At 46.0% G+C, this 22,945-nt stretch overlaps 1 protein-coding gene across 9 annotated transcripts in view; it reads left to right on the top strand.

Annotated features, from left to right (window-relative positions):
* Positions 1-22,945, top strand: part of GRID2IP (Grid2 interacting protein) — a 109,057-nt gene that overhangs the window by 48,915 nt on the left and 37,197 nt on the right. For all 9 annotated transcript variants that reach the window (XM_048867698.2, XM_048867695.2, XM_048867696.2 and 6 more), the window contains one exon: positions 21,578-21,832. In XM_048867698.2, coding sequence (XP_048723655.1) covers positions 21,578-21,832 — 255 coding nt within the window. The remainder of the gene's footprint in view (positions 1-21,577; positions 21,833-22,945) is intronic.

Here is a 22,945-nt window from a genome sequence, read left to right as displayed (position 1 = left end):
ATGTCTAAAATAAGTAAAAAGAATTCAGATTGTGGACTTTGGGCTCTCCTATGAAGTCCTTCTGGGTATGGAGGCATGATGGAGGATGAGAGAGGACTCATGGCCTTATTCCATGTCAACCTTGTCTCTGGTGTAGTGCTTTACACCAATGCAAAGGGGATGCAAGGCACTACTATTCAGATTGGGTGTGTTTTACCCCCACTTGGCACTGGTGTAAATGAATGCACAAGGTGCAGGGCAATGGAGAATAAGGCCCTTGGAGTTTGGATCCCGATCCCGATCCTTTGCTCTCTCAGCGCACGGGGGCGCCGTAGATGGCACACAGTAGGAGTCCGAACAGAAGGAGCTGCAGATGGTAATGGGGAAGGTGCTGGGCAAAGTGATGTGTGGGAGCTGACTACAAACACTCAGTTTCACCAGCTAAGCAGCACCTGCCTGCAGGAACCAATCAGCCTGCTAGAACATGCTGATCTGTTATGAGGGAAACAAGTCAGCCTGCTCTCCTAACTTTCTGATCTACAGATAAGTCGAACCAGTTCATCTCCAGTGTAACATCCCCTTCACAGAGACCAGGTTTGCTAGCATCTGCCTCATAAGATACCTTTGAGCCTTGCTTGTACTCTTTCCCGGATGGAGTAATTTCTCACTGTGGTATATGTATTTCATTGAGTGGGAGGGCCTCCATGCAGTATTCAGAATACTACAGAGTGCTGCTGGCTACTGTCAGAATTCTGAGGTGCAGCCTATGGAGGTGTTTGGTCCCAGTCTGCCCGCTCTGTCATGAGCGGAGGGGTTCTTGTTTGGTTCCAGATGAAGGGTGTGACAGCACAGGGCCTAGAATAGGGTGACCAGACAGCAGATGTGAAAAATCGGGACAGGGAATGGGGGGTAATAGGAGCCTATATAAAAAAAGACCCAAAAATTGGGACTGTCCCTATAAAATCAGGACATCTGGTCACCCTAGCCTAGAAAGAGGCAGTATGAAGTAGGGGAATCAAAAGAAGGTAGAGTGTCTGCAGAAATAACCCCCTCTCCCACAAAAGTCTAGACTGATTGATTGGAGAGAGGCAGGCTGCAGCTGCTGTTGGCAGAGCCTGCACTCATGGGAAAGGTAGGAATTGTTCTAACTGCACCACTGCAAAATAACTCTGAGAAAATGGCTCTAGAAGTTAGGCTGAAGCCTGGATGTGCGATCTGGCCATCTGCTTTGCAGTGTGGGAATAAGTTTTGCTTTGGAGTAGGCTATCAAGTAAGTCATCACCACAGGCCCTGTGGGCTGGTCCACTACCTGTGTATGTGGCACTTTTCTGTGCAGAGAGGGGCAAGATGTCCCTAGGGTTTAGCCTGTAGGCTGTGTGTGGTACTTGGCAGAGGAGGGGGACATGGTCATTGGGCCTCTGGAGGTGAGCCTGGAGCATGGGGGTAAGTTGATGCTTGGTTCAAAGGGATTAGGTCACAGCTTATGAATGGTGCTTGGCATTGTTATTTGCTAAACTGCTTAGAATAGATGATGCAACACAAACTTTCCTGTTTGTTTTGCCTCTAAATGAGGAGTCCCTCTGTCTCAGGTATGTCTCTGAAGCAGGATTGTCAGAATTACCCTTCACAGTAGGACAAAGCCACTTGATCAGAATGTATTAAACTACCTGAGCAGAAGGTGACGTCAGTTTCAGTAGCTGAAAGGGATGTTACAAGCCAATGTACTTCTCTGCTGATTCCTCCCAGACTCTGGAGCTCATGTAGTGACAAGTGAGAGCGCCCCAGGGACCAGACTCCCATCTATTAATAGGGAAGGTCACCCATTAATGAACACAAAGTGTTACAGTGGCTCCAGGGAAGCTCTCACTGGCCTTTTGTTCTGGGAGATGGTGTCAGAGTGGCAATCAATAGTTATCTGAACAGAGGATGGCAGGGTGTGTGAGTGCAGAGGGGATTAATATGGTATCTTCCTGCTGTTAGAGAAACATTCTGCTATGCAGGGGATCTAAACTCAGGGTTAGAGCGGTGGTCCTGGGTCAGCTGGTGTCAGGAATGCAGCAGAAACAGCACCGTCGGTACCTGGGAGAGAGGGAAGGAGGTATCACCTACTCCCCCTGGTTTTGATGCTCAAAGCAAAATATATGGACTCTGAACTGAATCACATCCAGCCCTCACCAGTTGGTGGGAGAGCCATTACCACCCAACAAGTGTGATTCTCCTCTACACTGTACCTTGTATAGCCGTGTACACCTGTGTGAAGTGAGAGGAGGGCTAAGAGGAAGAATAGGGGGAAGGAATCCCAGATGAGTCCCTTTTCCTGAAAAATATGAAGATATTGGACTTCTTCTTTTGTTTAAACAATGCCCCATTATGATGCCTCCTTCAAAGCATTGAGCTAATTATCTGGATCAATAAAAACATGCTACATCAGCTATATTGGCTATACAAATGATTCTGCTTATCTTGGTTTAGTACCCTATGACATAACAGACTTCACTTGACTCTTTTTTCTAGCATTTAACAAGAAATCTGGAGCCCGTGTCTCTGCTCTCTTACACTGGAGCAGCACAAAGCACCTGGGAGAGTAGCAGAGTATCAGGGTCTGTGATTTCATTTCCACCTGTGCAACGTGAGTGTAAAACTCAGCCATGTTGGTACGGCAGCACTGTGCATTCGCTTTGCACTGGTGGGAATTACTAGGTAAGGTGCAAGGCAGTGGAGAAATCAGGCTGCTGTTGTATTATAAAAATACACTGTGACACAGCACTTTGCAATACTGTGTATATTATGCTGCTAACTAGAGATGTTTAGAGACTTCTCCTTCCCTAATTTCCTCCTTTCATTTTAACTGATAAAGTATTTCACCATTTTCCCTCTTCCTAAAAAAATATTGTGAGTTGCTGATACAAAAAGGCAGCCAGAGGTGACTGTGCTTTGGGGATCTCTCAAGATAAAGGGTGTTATAGAGAGGACTTTGGATTATGTTGGATAACCAGCTGAACATGTGCTCCCAGTGTGATGCTGTGGCTAAGAGGGGTAATACAATTCTTGACTATATAAACCGGGGAATATTCAGTAGGAGTAAGGAGGTGGTGTTGCCTCTGTCTATAGGATTAGTGAGACTCTGACAGTTCTAGTATCCACATTTCAAAAAGGAAGTGAAAAACTGGAAAGGATTCAGAAAAGAGCTATAAAAATGACTCAGGGTCTTGAAGACATGACTTACAGTGAGAGACTTAAGAAGCTCAATCTCATCTTGTCAAAGAGAAGTTTAACAGGTGACTTGATCCCAATCTGTAAGTATCTACCTGGGGAGAAGATTTCTGATAGCAGAGGGCTCTTTAACTTAGCAGACAAAGGCATAAGGAGCTCCAGTGATTGGAAGTTGAAACTAGACAAATTGAGACTGGAATAAAGTGCAGTTTTTTAACACTGATGGTAATTAGCCATTGGAACAATTTACTAATGGATGTGGTGGGTTCTCCATTGCTTGGAGTCTCTAACTCAGGACTAGATACCTCTTTCTCAAAAAAACGCTCAAGGTTTTAACTCAACCAGAAGTTATGGACTTTATACAGGAATTACAGTGTGAAATTCTATGGGCTGTTATGCAGGACTGGAGATTAGACTAGATGATTTTAACAGTCCCTTCAGACCTTACAAATCTAAGGATATTCTGGTTCTCCTGAAATCCTTATCCAGTTTGCGTTCAGTCTTTATGCAGTCAAAGCTCCAACTGACGACTTTGGACAAAGGTTTGTATGAGTAAAGATGGGAAGGTCTGGTTCAGAACGTCAGAATTTGACCCATTGTTCTCTGTTTTGATTTGCTTAGCTCCTCTTGCTTTACAAACAGTTATCACATAATGCCCAAGTCAGCATCTGTTCTCAGGTGGAAAAGTGCCTTCATTTCTCTTTAATGATAATTATGGCCACGTCTGCAAAACATCTGTGACTAAACGAATAATTGAGCTTTAAACTACAGGGGATAATAGTCTAGTGCACATAAAAATGCATTGTGTGAAAATTACAGTTCTGCGCTTGCTGCAGAAGCTGAAGTAGTAATTTCCATTTGCAAATCCTTCTTGCTAAAGCTTGTTTTGTAGAAGCTTTTATGTTCCTGGGTTGTTGTTGTTGATGACCTGATTCCAAGACACGGACTGTAAACACATGCACATGTATTGCAGGTTTTCCATCTCTTCTATTCTCCGGGATATGCAGGATCTTTACATGTTTTCACTATCTCTCTGAGCATACTTACAAAGAACATCCCCTGCCCCAACTACTTTAAGGCTTGGGGTATTTATCATGAGAGTATCCACTGAAGTGCTGCAGTGGAGGCGTGGTAGCGGTGGAACTTTGTTTTAATTCTCTTTAATAGTGTTCAGTTGCAAATAACAGTTCCCATTAACCTCTTTAAACCTCTAGGGTACCTTGTGATACAGCCTCTGCTTTTAGGGGGATGGTGTGATATCATATGCAGAATCTGCATTTTGGAGAAGTGGTAGACACCACCACATCATAATACTAAGTCAAACCTTGACAATGTCATGCAGTGGCACAGAAAATATATTTAGCTACATCAAGTGCTTGGCGGCAGAATGCTTATGTCAGGAAGAGACACGGTTCTGTGAAAAGTCAAGTGGGACAACCCTAATATACGGATTTGCGCATTAATTGGGCTATTTGTGAGTTGAGAATGAACAACTTTAAGTGAGTACTGAAGGTAAAATGTGGCCCCAAATGTAGGTTTAGTAAAAAAGCTTTACAGACTAATACGAATTTTAGAAAGAATTTCTTTTTTAATCCCAGTGGAAACAGGTTTTCGTTTTTTAAACCATTAATTGTGCCCTGAAACATTTGCAGCTTACACATTGCAGCACTGGGCTACTGCATAAGAACCTGAAAGTGAAATTGGCTAGAATCCAAAAGTGAATATGAGTGACTGACAAATTAAAAAACTGGCATAAGTTGTGAAAAGTAAATTGGATTTTAGAAAATTAATTCAGTTTAATAACCTAGGCTCTTGCTGTATTTGTAACAGGAAAGGATGTTTGCACAATAAGAATAAGTAATTTATTTTTTTTACCTGGCAGTGTATGTTTAAGGCTGAAGTGTTTTTTCCAGGCTGGTAGCCCTATTGGAGGAATTTATATAGTACAACTCAGATGTAATCCAAATACAGTTCAGTGCTTTAATCCATTCTGAGGTGTGTTTCTCTGCACAACTGACAGGCTCAGGGTCAAGTTGTTGTGGTGATAAATCAAACATTTTTCATTTTTTATTCCCTTGATAGCTACCTGAAGATAATTTCTTAGATTGGCAGCTCTGCGCCCTCTTTATAATAAACGAGATACTTTGCTGTGTAGAAAGACAACATTATTAAAATCAGGGATTTTTTTTATATAGCTCTAAAGATTGGACTTCCCAACATGGCAGAAATGACTTGGAGGGCTGCTTTGCATAATACAGCTTTTATATCTTGGGGCTGCAGTTGGACTTTCTAAAATTATGTTCTCTTTACTGAATAAATAATGTACACTGCAGCATAAATTTACATGGCACTTTACAACTCTGGATTAAGGTACTGAAGAGTGTGCAGTATAAAAGCTAAATCACCTCCCTTTTCTGAGCTGAATCATCTCAAGGGGCCTCCACTGCCTAACATCCTGGGTTGTCATCTACCCTTGTGCAAAATGACAGTAAAAATGCACTGTGCATTGTTTTTGCTCATGTGCCAATGACAACACAAGGTGAAAGGTCATGGAGAATCAACCCATTGATTTAGTATAAGCCAGGTTGGGCCTGCTTTTGACACAAATGAGAATACTGCCATGAGCAAGGCAAACAGGATTTCTCCTAAATTAGATGAGACAAACGTAGGACAGTGACCAGCAGTCAGATATGGAAGGGTGTGGGGACTATTAATCATGAGAAGAACAATGGGAAGATTCTTGGAGTAATTGGGTTTGAGGAGAGAGAGGATACCTGGCAGGGGAAGATGTGAAGACTGTTCCAGTTTTGGGGACAGCATGGTAGAGAGAGGGCATGAAGCTGAGAGTGAGAGGAGGAGATAAAGGACTCAATCCTGCAAGAGTAGAGCACCTCCTTCCTGCCAGGGCATGAGGTTGTGGCTGCTCCTGGGATATGGCCAAAGAGCGCAAGCAGGTAGAAAGGCTGGGAAGAGGAGGGAAGGGGAGAATGCTGAAGCCGTCCTTCCTGCTGGTGTTGGTGTTGCTGCATACTCTTGGGTAATGGTGTAAGGAACGAGACTGAGCATTGCACTCGGCTCTGAATCACATTGGTCTCAAGTGGGCTTTTTTCAAAATGTAACAGTGATGAAATTGTACTGAGGCACGAGGGTGAATGGACAGAAACATAGATAGGCTCCTGCTGTGTGCTTGAGACACCAAAAGAAAGGCAGTTGCTTCTTTGGCACCATTTCTCATTCTGAAATAGAGTTGGTGTGATCCTTCAGTGCTATTTTGAAGCAGGAGCGTAAGGGGAGGAAATGTTATCGTGACTGAGAGGCAGAGAAGAAAATAAGCTGGAAGGAGTATAAATTGGTGATAGACCCTACATCAGTGCAGCACCAGCTCCTGAAGAATCAGGGTTGGGAATAAAGCCGTCTGCTGGAACAGATTTGAAACCATAGCCTTCCAGGCAAAAGAGGGCTCTGAACTGAGCCACAGGAGTAAAAGCTCACCGAAGGATAGGTCTGAAAACAGCTAAGCAATCCAGAGTCTCTGGTTGCTGTTTTCCTTTAAGGCTTTTCACCCATTATAATGGCATGTAATTTAAACAGAAACACTTTAGAAGTCAACTAATTAGCACTATCAGAGGCATCCCTCTGGAGTTCAAGAAAGATTGGTGCCCTCCTTTCTTTGCAGTAATGCTACAAGATAGTTTCCAGCTGGAACTACAGAGACAGTGTCTGCAGTTTTAGAGAAGGCAGGAGGCTTCCTTGCCTGGGTGTGGGGAGGCAGGGGACGGTCAAAAACGTCTCTTGAGCCACTGGGCAAAATAAAAAGCAAAACAGACCTTAAAAGCAGAATTGATGAACAAGGAAGACCTTATTATGTGGTAAACCCCCAACTCTGGGACAGAGAGTGCAAGAAGCTAGACAAGAGGAAAGCGTGAAAGGGGAGACAGGAGAGGCTTATCCCAGGTACAGTTCATGGGCAAATGGTCCATCTGGATACATATCCCTCAGCACTGAGGGAGGTGTAAAGTAACAGCAGGTGCACTGGCTGGTGTGTGGTTTGCATTTGTTTGGATCTGACTGTGTCCTGGGTGTGATCCTAGTCTGACTGTCATCTGCCTGAGGATCTGAAGAATCTTCCTTTTGTTCCTATCACACGCTTACCAATGGGAAAGGACCGGAATTTCTCTCGACATTTTCGGTATGTCTTACTGATCTCTCTCTCTCCATTTATAATGCATGATGTTAGATTTAATGAGGATGTCTCATAATCTTTGGCAGAGCAGACTAATGGGTCCCACCCCCACAAACAGCGTGAGGCTGATTTTACTAGTGCCTTCTGTTGTTGCCGTTTTATTAAACTATATTCTTTAAACATATGCTCTTGTGTATCATGTTGTGAAGCAGAGAGGTGAGAGTCCCTCTTGATATAGCTCTGGGCTGATTGTAATGGGAATATTGTTGTGCATTATCAGAGAGATACGGAGAAATTGGAGGGAGTTAAAAGAAAAAACAATAATAAAAAATTCAGGGGGCTGGAGGGATTGGAGAAAGATTCAAAGAGCTGAATGCATCTGGTTTGGTTAAGCCAAGTACACAACAGAAATCTGGGGCGTGTAATTGCTGAAGATGAGGAGGAATTATTTAGAATGACACATAATATAGGCATAACGGGATGAAACTAGGAAAGGGAAAAATTAGGCTGAATATCAGGGGGAAACATCCCAACGGTGAGATGTATCGGGCTGTGGAGCAGTTTCCCCAAGGGAAAGGATGGAAAGCTCCATTGTTTTGGATTCTTAGAACTAGACTGGTCGGAACTCTAGGAATGAAAATACTGACAAGCACCATCTTGCACTGTTAGGAAGCTGGACTGGATAATCTCATAGGGTTTTTTCCATCCCTAACCTCTCTGATTGAATCCTTATCTCCAGTGGAGGCGCCGTTCTTCGCTATAGAGTCAGCACTAATTGACTTGGAGCTCTGAACAAGCTTCAGGCTTCTCTGTTTGCTAACTGTGGTCAGTACTTGTTCCCAGTCTTTCATCTGAACCATACTGGAGGTCAGGACTGTGGAGTCTAAACTGCACTGAAAGTCTGCAGTTCAGAAACCATACCTGACACAGAAATCACAGCAGACTGGTTCTGGTTCATACATCATTAGTGCACACCTGTTTCTGGAAACCTCCAAAAAAAAAAAAGTGTCTTTTTCAAGGTGCTGCACTGGGTAAGGGAATAGTGGGAAGGAAGGAAATGTCTTGTCCCTGAAATACAATTGGAGCAATGGAATTTTCCTATATTAAGAGAGAGAAATCACTACAGCCTGTTTTGTGAGTTTTTAAAAGAGTGAGTGTGATACATTCACTGCAAATCCTTTGCTCATATTAATTAAACAAGGAGAAACAAGTGGTCCTTAGGTACTATGGTGACAGGGGTTTATAAAGATCCAGATTAGATAAAAACGACAATTACTTTTAAAATAACACCTCCTTGTTACATGTGTGTTTGGCTCTGAAGCTGGGAACATGCATCCCACAGGTACACAGTACACATCTATAGCAGAGTGAGCTTTGTAAGAGGAGTCTGGGCGGACACAACCCTCTAAAGCCTTGTCTATCCTGAGAAATGTAACTGAGTTAGAACATGTTAACTAACATTTTTTAAATCGCACAATATGAAACGCAATTTTATCCTTCGTATGGACCAGTATGATGTTTAAAAGTGTTTATCACACACTTACCTAACCAGTTTTAAACCTGGCTGTCCTTGTTCACACCAAGGGAAAACTCATGTAATGTCAGTCTGGTTAAAACGTGTTAATTACCACGTGTTCTGACGATGTATATCCCACAAGGCCAAAGAGCTACGCTCTACGCTCAGGCACAGTGGCAGGACCCCAGCTCTGGGAGATACCTTACTGAAGAAGATGAGATGCGTCTAACCCTGACCATGTTCATATCTAGGTGCAACGTAAAGCCTTCTTCCAGTAACAGCAGCTTCCCTGGCCCAACCAACAATCAGGGAGATAGCTGGGGAGGCAGCGGAAGGCAAGAAGGAAAGCGAAAAGCCAAAACTACTCCCAGGCTTGCACAGGGAACAAAGGGAGAATATTGCCACTTAGGGCATGCTCAGTGCTGTGCTTAATTGTGGTACACAGCATAGTTACCACGGTGATGGGCACCTTACAGAAACCCAGGATAGATTGAAGAGTGAGCAAACTCGGGTGCCTGGATGCCCCCTGCTGACTCTTTTTTTTTCATCCCATTGACCTGCACATATTGTGGTGGTTGCCACAGAGCAGCTGCACATCATCGGACTGGCCTTTCATGCTAGATTTACACAGCTGTACTCCAGCTTTGGGGGCGGGGGGTGTGAGTGAAGGGAGGGTTAGTTTCAAGCCCTTATATATTTTGGACTCTAAATACAAACATGGAAGCTATTACCTTCATCTTTGTATAATCAGTCAGCAGTTTCCAGAGCAGAGTATACAGTCAGCCTAGGGCGCTCGGGTCCTGAACCCTGGGCTCCCCTATCACTAGGTCATCTGCCCGGTTTGTGTTAAGAAAATGCAGAACATTTGGAGAGCCTGTATCAGTGAGCCACCCTGTTAGCAGCTGCTGGAGCCTTGTCTAAAGCTGCTGGCTAAATACTGTTGACACATGGGGTCAGGTGTAGCTCTTTAGACTTCACCCTGAATGTATGGGAGGTGGTAGTAGCCCTCGGGAAGAGGGGGTTAGGCTCTGGTTCCCACCAGAGTGGAAGGAAGTGTAACAGATTTTAGGCCTGAGGAAAGGAGCCCTAGAGGCTGCCAATCTGGGGTCAGGGAGTGTCATTTTGGAATTACTTTTTTTGTCAATGAAACCAGAACCAGGGCAAGGGTTTTCAACTCAAAAGTAAATGTGAAGAGCTGTTCAGGAGATGGATAGGGACGATACCAGCACCAGGGCTTGAGATTCCTATGAGCAGAATGGAATGGTATTTTATGTCATATAAAGATAATGCAGTGCAGGGCTTGGAGCAATGTTTCTGTATCACCAAAGTACTGCAGTAAGTTGATGCAATCTGGGGACATCTCTGCAGTTAAACCATTTGCTAGTCCTCACTGACGTTGTTCCACCATCCCATTTCAGACCTCAGAGCAGAACCTTAATGGGAGACATAAGCTGTCGCATCAATTTATTTTGCTACCGGAATGACTGCATTCTGCAGCACACAATGCATAGCCAGCTAGAGCATACCCAAGAAAGAGGCGATAACTAATAAGCATGATGACTAGTTGTGGAAGTTTGAAGTGATGACTCAGTGCAGATGAAAGCTAAATTGTTGAGCTGTCCTTTCAGATTTATGCCTGCTTAAGGTGAAATGCACGGAATGAGTTAAACATTTCTAACAATGAGTTAAACATTTCTGTGAAGAATGTTCCTTTAGCCAGCCTGCAGGGATACAGAGCATGGAAATACCTTATAATTAATCATTTATAAAATATTTTCTTCCTCCGTGAAATGCTCTTGATACCTCTTGATTCCCCACTAGCATCCCAGAAGTGCATCATTCTGCAACAATGAAAATACTCTGGGTTACAAAGAGACCACTGGCATCTGTGATGTTGCTTTTTGGGAGAAGTTTAGTGAAGCAGGAAGCAGCCTGAGGATTTTACAGAGGACAAAAAGATTTAAACAGACATATTTATGTGCTGAATGCCCAAATCAAGGTTCAATGGATGGGGAAAAGGGGGACTGCATGCCTCCCCAGGATTGGGTTAGTGGGAGGAGAGGGTGCTGAATGCCACCTTAGATTTGGTTAAAGGGGATGGAGTTGTGTTGAGTGCTCTGATGCCTGGCTAGTGGGATCATTCAGCATAGAAACCTGGACTCAACTCAGTTTTCATTGTTGCTTTAATTTGCGTTGGTCCTGATCTGAGAGTTGGCAGGGACAGAAACATTGCACATATACACTGGGTGATTTGAATGTTTTTCCAGTGCTCCCAGGTGTTGGCAGGGGCCTTCCAAGGTACCATCCTCTGCATTCCCATAGAATCACACTGATTAGCAATGGTGAAAGGCCTGTGGCTCCTAGTTCGGTGGGGCAGACGTCAGTTTAGTACCTTGAGACTTTTGTGCCATGCACTCTGGGCTCCTCCTTCCCAATATAATGCAGAGTCTCTGAGGCAGGTCCTTTGTGTCACCACCACTTGCCTAAGCAGATTTGCATTTGTCATTTCTACGTGTGCAGCACAGAGGGGTGTCTTTATTTACAATAGAGCCTGATTCTCCCCAGCCTGGCATCTTGCGTCACAAATTACTTCTGTGCAAAATGGGTGTATCCAGTGGTGAGTGAGCAGGGAATTCTCATTTGGTAGCATTTTTATAGCAGCTGCACAGGGCTAAGGGCAGCACAAGGTATAAGCCTCTGGGGAGTCAGGGCCCAAAAGCCATGGAAGCTGTCTCAGCATCTGGTGCAAGAGCAAGTTATGGTGCTGTCCTGTCACAGGTCCCTGGGAGGACCTTTGATATATGGAAGTGCTCTCTCGCGCTCTGTAATAAGATAAAGAACAAAGATTTAGAGAGCACATTCATCTGGGCTGGAGGTCCCCACAGAGATGACGGAACTCTCCTGCTGTGCCCCTGTCCCATTATGCATCGGGCATCATGGGATTCTTTGGGGACTGTCTCTGCTTCAGTTTTACTAAAGCCCTGTATAGCCAGAGGCTCAGGACATGAAGTGAGGCTAAAGAAGTGAATGTTTTATTTCCAGTCAATGCAGACCTTGTGTGTAATGAGAACAGGAGTACTTGTGGCACTTAGAGACTAACAAATTTATTAGAGTATAAGCTTTCGTAACAGAACACCACTAGCTGTCACCTTCAGCCCCCAACTAAAACCTCTCCAGCACATCATCAAAGATTTACAACCTATCCTGAAAAATGATCCCTCACTCTCACAGATCTTGGGAGACAGACCAGTCCTCACTGACAGACAGCCCCCCAACCTGAAGCAAATACTCTCCACCAACTCCAGCACACAACAAAAACACTAACCCAGGAACCTATCCTTGCAACAAAGCCCGATGCCAACTCTGTCCACATATTTATTCAAGTGACACCATCATAGGACCTAATCACATTAGCCACGCCATAAGGGGCTCGTTCACCTGCACATCTACCAATGTGATATATGCCATCATGTGCCAGTAATGCCCCTCTGCCATGTACATTGGCCAAACCAGACAGTCTCTACGCAAAAGAATAAATGGACACAAATCTGACATCAGGAATCATAACATTCAAAAACCGGTAGGAGAACACTTCAATCGCTCTGGCCACTCAGTAAAAGATTTAAGGGTGGCAATTTTTTAATTGAAAAGCTTCAAAAACAGACTCCAAGTAAATGGTATCTAGTTTGCATATTAATTCAAGCTGAGCTTGAATTAATATGCAAACTAGTTTCAGAGGAACAGCCGTGTTAGTCTGTATTCGCAAAAAGAAAAGGAGTACTTGTGGCACCTTAGAGACTAACCAATTTATTTGAGCATGAGCTTTCGTGAGCCACAGCTCACTTCATCAGATGTGTACCGTGGAAACTGCAGCAGACTTTATATACACACAGAGAATATGAAACAATACCTCCTCCCACCCCACTGTCCTGCTGGTAATAGCTTATCTAAAGTGATCAGCAGGTGGGCCATTTCCAGCACTTGGGTTTAAATAGAGACTGGGAGTGGCTGGGTCATTACACATTTAATCTATTTCCCTAAAGTTAAGTATCCTCACACCTTCTTGTCAACTGTCTAAATGGGCCATCTTGATTATCACTACAGAAGTTTTTTTCTCCTGCTGATAATAGCTCATCTTAACTAATTAGCCTCTCACAGTTTGTATGGCGACTTCCAACTTATCTGTATGTATATATATTTCTTCTTACTATATGTTCCATTCTATGCATCCGATGAAGTGGGCTGTAGCTCACAAAAGCTTATGTTCTAATAAATTTGTTAATCTCTAAGGTGCCACAAGTACTCCTGTTCTTTTTGCGGATACAGACTAACACTGCTGCTACTCTGAAACCTGTGTATAATGAATTACCAAGCCAATCTAGGGACCCGTTTTAAGGAGTGGCTCTGAGCAGGCACAAGACACTCCACTTGTGACTTTTTTAGGACATTACAATGCCCTCTAATGGCAACCATAAAAGCCTGCTCCCTGCTGAATTGCACAACTTCTGTGAGACTCAGGCAGAATCAAGCCCAGAGCTAATCTGTGGGGAGCTGCTGTCCCTTTGCTGGGCTTTCCAATAAACTTCACAGATATACTCTGCTTTGATGTTGCAGGGTGTTTGTGGTATAAGATGGAGTTTTTACTCAGCCACCCCAAATGTGAGTCTTGAGGCAGTTACTCGTTGTAATTTACGATCCAGTCACTGGCGTTTTGCTAAGCTAGTGCATTATTGCTAACAAGGAGATTTAGTGCTCAAATGCTTCTTTAATTCAGTGGCCTAGCAACATGGATGCAAAAGGAGAGCTGCATGGTATAACATATTGTAAGCAAGTGCACTTTTGGTGCAAGAGTGACTATGACTGTGCCAGCTGCACGGCCCATTGGGGGTGTTCCCAGACCAAAGAATCTGGGGAGCAACACTGGGCTTGGGCTTTGATCCAAAATATTGAAAAGGCTCATATTTAGAGATTAATCAGCTGGCATCTGATCTGTTCAGCACGCAGACAGATTTGATACCACCTGCTCCCTTTTGAGAATTACTAAGGGTTCAGATCACATAACCTTCAGAAACACCATTGCATTTTCCAAAATATAAGCTCTAGATGGGCAGAGAACAGTGTCTTCAACGCCAATAAATAGTGGGAGCTAAAGGGAGTCCTGGCACATTTTGCGCACACAGTGGATTTTGCTTTAGCTGGGGCACAGTCATCCCCGTGGCCAAATAATCCCACCTCAGTTAATTACATTCAGCAGGCTGAGGAACTCCTTTTGCATTTGGATCCAGTATTCACTTTGTGCCCTGCACCGTTGTGTAGTGTTACCGATCATTGCTAAACAGGTTTCAGAGTAGCAACCGTGTTAGTCTGTATTCGCAAATAGAAAAGGAGGACTTGTGGCACCTTAGAGACTAACCAATTTATTTGAGCATAAGCTTTCGTGAGCTTGCATCCGATGAAGTGAGCTATAGCTCACGAAAGCTTATGCTTAAATAAATTGGTTAGTCTCTAAGGTGCCACAAGTCCTCCTTTTCCATTGCTAAACAGTTACATCCCCCAGATGCATTCCAGTGGTGAGTGATATGATTCTTGTGTAGACTATATAGTTACGAATGAAAGGCGCCCTGTGAGTAATTATAATTTAATGGTTTGTAAAGTGCTCTGAAGATGAAAAACACTTCATATGGTTTTAGAGAGACTATTATACCAGTTTTTTACCCTTCATTCTCGCTAACAACTCCTAATTCTTTAACACTGAATAAGTTAGCAGTGCAACACTTAGAATATCTTGTGATCATGTTTACAATACTAGCTGTAGTTTCCCTCTGTTGTGGTTTTCATTTAAAGAGTGTGGGTCAGCTCTCATCTGGTGTGAATTGGAATAGCCACACTGGCTTTGCCAGTTTACACCAATTGAGGTTCTGGCCCTCAAATTTGAACAGCAAAAAAAAAAAGGGGGGTGGTTACTTTGCATGCAGAGTCCAGCGTTTACCCTTGTGGGGAAACAAAGCACAATGTAGTGGTTAGGGACAGGACTGGGAGTTCTGTTCCTAATTCTGAGATCCGTTTGCTATCTGCACCTCAGCTTCCTCATCTGAGAAATAGGGATGGTGCTGTCCTACTCCCCAGGAGGGTTGCAGTTAGTGCCAGGTGAGCTATATGTTGTCACCTTTTGAAAAAGGAATGTAATCCTCTCTTCTGTGTCACTGGGGTGGGTGGGGGGATGTGCTGATTTCCCAGCCCACAAAACACAGCAGTCAGGCAGCCTGCAGTCAGTTGTGGTCCCTTCTTCCCAGGGCCACCTTTATAAGAGCTTAGAGAGAATCCAAACAGAGCGAAACTGGCAATAGCAAAACAAAGACAGCAACTACATCCACTACTCCCCACATGCAGACCTGTAAGCAGCGCTCCAGTCGTGCTATCCAGCCTCCTAGGCAGCCCTTCCCTGCTCCCGCTAGACTGCTGCAGTAACCCTTGAGGGTCTGGGCTAGGCAGTGTCCTTGTATCGTGTCACAGCCACTTATTCACAAACACACTGATTTTTAAGAATGTGTTAATTCTTTTTTTTTAAGCAATCACCAAATTTAACATGAACATATTTCAGTCTCAGGGGTGCTTGTAAGCAGTTTGTTGCTACTTATTATTAATGTAGGAACACTAGTTTTGAGTTCTGCTTTTCACTGGAGAGGGAGTTAAAGCCATCATTGTACTTGGTAGATGTGGGATTTAAAGCCCTCCCTCCTTCCACTACCCTGAATTCATCCATTTTTTTTCCCCAAATCCCTTTTGATGAGTTGCCTAAATAAAGGGGGACAACACTCCTGGGAGCTTGATGCCTTTGACAAGTGCGGCTGCAAATGCTAAACATTCCTGCTGCAGCAGAGACACTCATTATTTTCTAAGCACAGTCAGGGATTGTTTTTCTTTTAAATATTTTAAAATAAATGTTAATGCTGGCAGAAGGGGCCAGATTGTTGCTTGGGATTTCGCTGCTTCTCCACAGAATGGGCATTGCACAGGCAACAGGAGTGTAACAGGAATTGGTGTTCACCACCAATGTGTGTTAAATTTGACCTGGAGGAACCACTCGATGGGTTAGAGAGTAATTTAGTCCTCATGGCCTAAACAGTCCCAGGGCTCTAGATTACCATCTAATGCCATTTGTAATGGGAGTTTAAGTGAATGGATGGCTGCATCCTCAGAACTGGCCTGACACCCACAAACTCATTTCACAGAAGGCACCAAACAGCAATCAGATGGTAATGACTTTTGGTCACCACTGTCCTGGGCTGATTACTTGATTCTACATCCCACCTCTGAACTATCCATTCAGTCCCTCTCTTGATGTTCAGTCATTATTCCATCAGCTTCTTCTCTGCTTGATTTGTGTTCACTAATAGATGGCTGTCAGACAGCGAGCCAGATTCAACACCTGGATAAGAGGCCACAACTCCACTAACGTAATGGAGCTGGGTCTTGTGAAACCAGCACTGAGTTTGGCGCAATAATTCTGCTTATAATTCAGCAAAAACTTGATGTGTATCATTTGTGATCTTTAACACAAATTTGTGATTTGGAAGCTGTAAACCATGGGTCCCTAGCTCGCCGTAGATATTAGAAATTTTTTTTTATGCACTGAGTTCATTTTGATTACCAGAAGACAACACGGCTGCAAAGTAATAAACTATTGACTCTAGCCAGAATGTATTGGGTAGTGAACAAGAACAACTGTGGAAGAATAGACTGACAATAAGACACCCTATGGAGGTATATTCAGTTATAAGGATGGTTACTATAGAAACGCTAAAGGATTCCAGTTTCCCAATAATCCCCTAACTAGTGCAAACCAAATGGGTGGGACTGGGGTGAATTGGGATGTCATTAAGTCACTATTCCAGTCAGTAAGTGGAAATGAAAATTTGCTCCACATGCTGAAGCCTGAAGCTTTATCCAGGAAAATGGGGCCTCTGACTATCTGATGTGCATGCCATCCATGGTACTGCCAGTGTGGCTGCCTGCATGTAATTGAAGTAAGAACTTGGCCCAAAATTAATAATAAAGAGCCAATTACTGGCAAAAAAAAAAGCTCAGAAACTGAATGGAGACCAGTCTTCTATGTGAACTAGTCTATACTGGAAAGCTAAGGCTCCGGGGGAGTCAGCCAGACAGTCATTGTTAACGGTGGGAGCCTGCTCCTCCTCCTTGTACACTTTGGAGAGTTTACTGATCTCCTAGTGGGAACATGCTAATCAGTTCCATGGGAATCATTGATTCACCTTGAATAAACTGCGAGAGAAGGGACGACACAAGAGACGTGCAGAGGCAGAAGAAATTTTCTCATATACTCAAAACCTGAATGAATCTTTTTTTTCCGTGGATAATTCTGTGTATGCTGGTAGATCCTGGTATTTTCCAGCTTGCCAGACAAATGAAGACGGAGAGCATGTATAATATTTATCAGACAGAGATATGGTCTTCAAGGGGTTCAGTTGGCACTGAATAAGGTGACCAGACAGCAAATGTGAAAAATGGGGAGGGGGGTAGGGGGTAATAGGAGCCTATATAACAAAAAAACCCAAAAATCGGGGACTGCCCCTATAAAATCGGGACATCTGGTCACCCTAGCACTGAACCTAATGTAACAAAGAGAACAAGGTTGGTCTCTGTTGTGCACAAATCTTTTAGCCGAAGCCTCTCTCAGGAAATTGGTTTCAGCCAAAATGACCCCAGCAGTAGAGCTCTCTGTACTGTATGCTGTACTCTGCTTATCAGATACTGGGCTGAGGTTGCATGAGGTGAAAGTCAAAGCAAAGTTTAGATCTGGATCTATACCAATGACTGATGTTGACTAGGAAGCCAAAGTTCCCTATGGAAAGACAAAGGGAAGACTAGAAGGGGAAAACTCAAGTCAGGATACAGGGAAGAGCCATGGGGTCCAGATCCCCTACTCAGAGCAGTGAGGCAGTGAGCAGCAGGTGGCATGGTGCACAGCTGATTGCTGCTAGCGAAGGTCACAAGCAGGAAGAGATGCACGCTGATTCCACGGTCCCCCACCTCCTTCAGCTCCTCAGGTCACATCCCCCAATGGAAAGGGACAGGGGGAGCACTGCCTGGGAATACATGACTCTGATTCAACCAGGAAGCATGGCACAAACCGCGGTCAGGCCAGGGGAAGCGGATCTTTGTTGGGGCGGGGGGCAGAGGTGAAAGTAAGCCGTTACGCCCTGGTACGGTGTACCGGTAAGAGCCGGTGCGCAGTACCAGGACTGGCTTTCTGAGAGGGCAATTTAAAGCCCTGGGGTAGCGGCGGCGGGGCTGCAGCGGGGATTTAAAGGGCCCCGGAGCTCCAGCCGCTGCTACCCCCCCCACCCCTCCGGGGCCCTTTAAATCCCAGCCTGAGCCCTGCTGCCCGAGCCCTGGGGTAGCGGCGGCGGGGCTCTGGCGGGGATTTAAAGGGTCCCGGAGCTCCAGCCACTGCTACTGCCCTGGGGCCCTTTAAATCCCGGCCTGAGCCCTGCTGCCCAAGCCCCAGGGTAGTGGCGGCAGGGCTCTGGCAGGGATTTAAAGGGCCCCGGAGCAGTAGCGGTGGCTGGAGCTCTGGGGCCCTTTAAATCCTGGCCTGAGCCCTGCTGCCCGAGCCCTGGGGTAGCAGCGGCGGGGCTCCAGAGGGGATTTAAAGGGCTGGGGCGGTAGCGGTGGCTGGAGCCCCAAGCCCTTTAAATCCCTGCCTGAGCCCTGCTGCCCGAGCCCTGGGGTGGGGGTGGGGGGCTATGGCAGGGATTTAAAGAGCCCCGAAGCTCCAGCCACCCCTACTGTCCCAGCCCTTTAAATCCCCACCGGAGCCCTGCTGCCAAAGCCCTGGGGTAGTGACGGTGGGGCTCTGGCGGGCATTTAAAGGGCCAGGGCGGTAGCGGTGGCTGGAGCCTCGGGGCCTTTTAAGTCCCTGATGGAGCCTGGCTACCACTACCCCGGGGTTCAGGCAGCAGGGCTCTGGCGGGGATTTAAAGGGCCCCGGAGCTCCAGCCCCCGCTACCCTTCCGGGGCCCTTTAAATCCCCGCCTAAGCCCTGCTGCCAAAGCCCTAGGGTAATGGCGGCGGGGCTCCGGAGGGGATTTAAAGGGCCGGGACAGTAGCGGCGGCTGGAGCCCCAAGCCCTTTAAATCCCCGCCTGAGCCCTGCTGCCCGAGCCCTGGGGTAGGGGTGGGGGGGCTCTGGTGGGGATTTAAAGAGCCCCGGAGCTCCAGCCACCCCTACTGCCCCGGCCCTTTAAATCCCGACCGGAGCCCTGCTGCCAAAGCCCTGGAGTAGCGGCGGTGGGGCTCCAGCGGGCGTTTAAAGGCCCGGGGTGGTAGTGGCGGCTGGAGCCCCGGGGCCCTTTAAATCTCTGATGGAGCCCAGCCACCACTACCCCAGGGCTCGGGCAGCAGGGCTCAGGCGGGGATTTAAAGGGCTCTGGGCTCTGGCAGCTGCTACCACAGCGGAGCCCCAGGCCCTTTAAAGCTCTGCCAGAGCCCTGGGATAGTGGTGGCAGCCGGGAGCCTCCAGGGCTCCTCAGTGATTTAAAGGGCCCAGGGCTCCGCTGCGATAGCTGGAGCCCTGAGCCCTTTAAATCGCCCCCAAGCCCCAGGGCTCCCAGTCGCCTCTGCAGCTGGTAGCTCGGGGGTGATTTAAAGGGCCCCGGGCTCCCAGTCGCCACTACCGCAGCTGGAGCCCTGGCCCTTTAAATCTTGATTTAAAGGGCCTGGGGATATAAGGCCCTGCCTCTTCTGGTTAAGGCCACGCCTCTTCCGGTTGAGGCCACACCCCCTGTCCTCTAACTTACTTTCACCCCTGGCGGGGGGAGAAGTGGTGCGCACATGCTAACATTTGTATTGACTCTGGCTCAGTACACTTTTAATCCACCCTTAGAAGAAAGGTTTCTTTGGCTGCTCTGTAACATACTGCTACGAAGCCCCCTGCCTGCCTATGCAGAAGGAATTCAAATGTCCCCTGTGCTGTGAACACAGGTACCCAAAAGGAAACAAACATCCTCAAATGTAAAGAGATTGAACTTTCCAACCACAGAACTTAGAAAGGCACTGCTAGAGGGGTGACTTAGAGGCCTAAGCCATTTCTGTCCTTGTCCTGCCAAAGGAGAGCAATTGGGTTCCATACAGTTTACTGCATGTGGGTCTTTTATAGGAGACCCGAAAATCCAATACCTTGTCTCTTTTGTGCAGATACTAAAGTTCCTGGAGGCACTTTTCAGAAGTGTCAGTTTGCTCTGATTTCTGCCACCAAAATTTCTCCTCCTCCCAGCAGTGTTGTGCTGATTGCTTCCCTCCAGCCCAGAGGTGGCTGCATTTTAATGGTGCTGTATGTATATAGCTTGGGTAGTGCTTTGGGATTCCTTAGGATTCAGTATGCTGGAGAGAGAGAAATTGTTATAGAAAATCACTTTGCATTTTCTATATATCAAATGCTGCTGCTAATATGATAGACATGGTATGAGTTTAAAAGCTCCCTGTTTAGCATCTCTCTCCTTTCTGCCTTTCAGTTCTTGGTAATCTCTTTCTTCCTATCTAATCTTATTATACTGGCACCCATCACCCTAATATCAGAGCATCTTCCAAGAATAAGAAAGACAACAATATCTTTCTCTTCCACCCCCATAGCCAAGAGATAAGCTCAAATACAGAGGAGTTGGAGTGTTGGTGTGTGTTAAGATACTATTGCAGGAAAGTTGGGTGAGGGGAGATGGATATCCAAATTCTGCGAGGCAGATTGTCCCAATAAAAAAACAGTAAATGTCTGGAGGTGGTAGCTTGGCGTCCTCAATGTGCAGGGACGTTAGTGTGGGGGTGTTTATACACCTGAATATCAGTAATATAGAGCATGCCTGGAGGAAGGCAGATGATTTCATCCTGCTTTTGCTGTCAGAACATAGTTCCTATGAATTACCATCAGGCTGATCAACTTTAAAAATCCTTTTTGCTACGACACACGCTGTAGAACCGTGATACTTCATATACACAGCAAATACCATAGCGGTTCCAGATGCTGAAGGGAAAAAAATCAATGGAGTGTTGAACTACCAGAACCCATGGAAACAGAGCCTGTTGGTCGGCAACAGAATAGACACTGCAGGGACAAGACTCTTCCTCCCTCATTCCCGGCTGTTTGGGAAGTTACCTGGCATGGGGCAAGTGTTTAACTTGGGATTCGAGTTGAACCTTGTCATTACCAGAAGAGAGGGACTGGTAGCTGAAGGAGATTCAGAGACTGGGCATATGGTGGGGGGGCAATAGAGTCGTTTAAATCCATCTCTGCTGGAAGAAATCCCTCTCGTTTTCACGGCCGTTGCTCCCAAATTACAGCCGCTCTATAGAGGGTGGCATTAGAGCCTTTTCAGGATTGACTGGAGCTGTAAGGAGTTGTGGGGAGGACTTTGCAACAGAATCCTACAAAAATATCCAGCAGGTGATTTAGCCAAAGATGTGATAATCGTGCCCACTGGGTGTGGTCCGGTATTCTTGCATGAGTTGCTGTTTGGAAGGCTGATGGATTTATGGTGCAGTGGGGTTTAGTGCTGCAGGAGGCCACTTTGAACTTTTCCGCAGGTGACGCTGAGCCCAGAGCCCTGCCACCACAACTGGGACGCTGCTGGCTTTGTTCCTCTTCTGATTTGCCTCCTCTGTCATGTTTGCCAGGATCTTCATCCCCAAGAAACACCGGCAGCGCTTTGATGAAGTGGTGTCCCAGAGCCTGATCAGCAAACTCTGCCGGTCAAAGAGCGAGCAGCACACCAACCGGCTGAGGCGCAGCCGCAGCGAAGACCACCAGGAGCGGCTGCTAGTGTCGACCAGGGCAAGCTCGGTGCCTCGGAGCCACGAGGAAGCCAGCAAGGGTTTGCGGAAGACAACTTCTTTGATCACCAGCAGTGTGGGATCAGGGGCTGCCCGCAGGTAACGTCCTTCCTTTAATCTTCAAATGCAAAGCTGGTTGATCTTTAGTATAACAAAGCTTGGTTATTGTGAAGAAGCAGGTGCACTGTAATGGGGAAAAGGGAAGAGATTAAAAACATGACTTCGGTGGCTCATAGCAAGTGAATTTAGAATAGAAATGAGACTGAATTGTGGCCTTTTTGTAACCATTTCCCCTTTGAACTCTGAGAAAGTTTGGGCTCCACGTCACAGTACCCATCTCCTGGTAGATCCTTTCATTTCAGTTGGTTTTCTAAAGTTGTTTCAATGAATTCTTTCTGGGAAAGAGGGCGTGCTCTGCTAGGGGTTGTGGAATTCCTTCCTGCATGGCCCAGGTCTGATGCGATGTAGGTCCCCATTGTAGGCTGCATGCACAATGTTCAGTTTCTCAGAGCATATGCTGGATTGTATGATTGCTGGGAACTCCTCAGCACCATCTATGGGAGGCCACTAGAAGCTGTAGCAGAAATTGGGGGAAGGGATGAGAGGTGTGAAACACCCATTTCCATGGCCCCTATGTGGCTAGACCTTAGAATGCTTGGAGGCCTCAAGGAGCCTGTTTGAACCATTCCCCAGTGACTAGCAGGATATGTGTTCCCTTCCCTTCCCCCCTGATCTCATTTCATACTTCACAAAAGAATGTGCTGGCTTCTTTTTTTCATTGTCATCTCAGCTGGTGAATCCTCCTACGGGACTGACTGTAAAGCCATCATGAGATGCTTAAATTGCTTACATGCCTACCAGAATCTTACTGATGGGCACAAGCACAGAACAAATCCTTCTGCAGGCAGGATTCCCCACGAGTTGGGACCAGGCCGTTCCCTCCCCAGGTGTAGAGGAGCCTCCCGCACTTCTCTCGTAGTCCAGAGTCTCCCCTCTTGAGTTACTTTGACTCCCCTCCTTATCTACGTCAGAGTGACTGGACCTCCCCCTGGTTGAGAAGGGCTGGATGTGGCTCTCTCCAGAACTTATGAATGCTATGCCTAAAGTGTCCAGAAGTGTCTACAGATTGACCCAAGCTACTGTCTCTCTGGGTCCCAGCACGTCACCACCATGGCACTCCCAGTTTCTGCCAGGCCAGAGCGACATATTGAG

The sequence above is a fragment of the Caretta caretta genome, chromosome 10 (assembly GCF_965140235.1).
Source record: "Caretta caretta isolate rCarCar2 chromosome 10, rCarCar1.hap1, whole genome shotgun sequence".
NCBI lineage: Eukaryota > Metazoa > Chordata > Testudines > Cheloniidae > Caretta > Caretta caretta.
The sequence above is the reverse complement of the archived record's forward strand: the minus strand, read 5'-3'. Positions and strand labels throughout refer to the sequence as shown.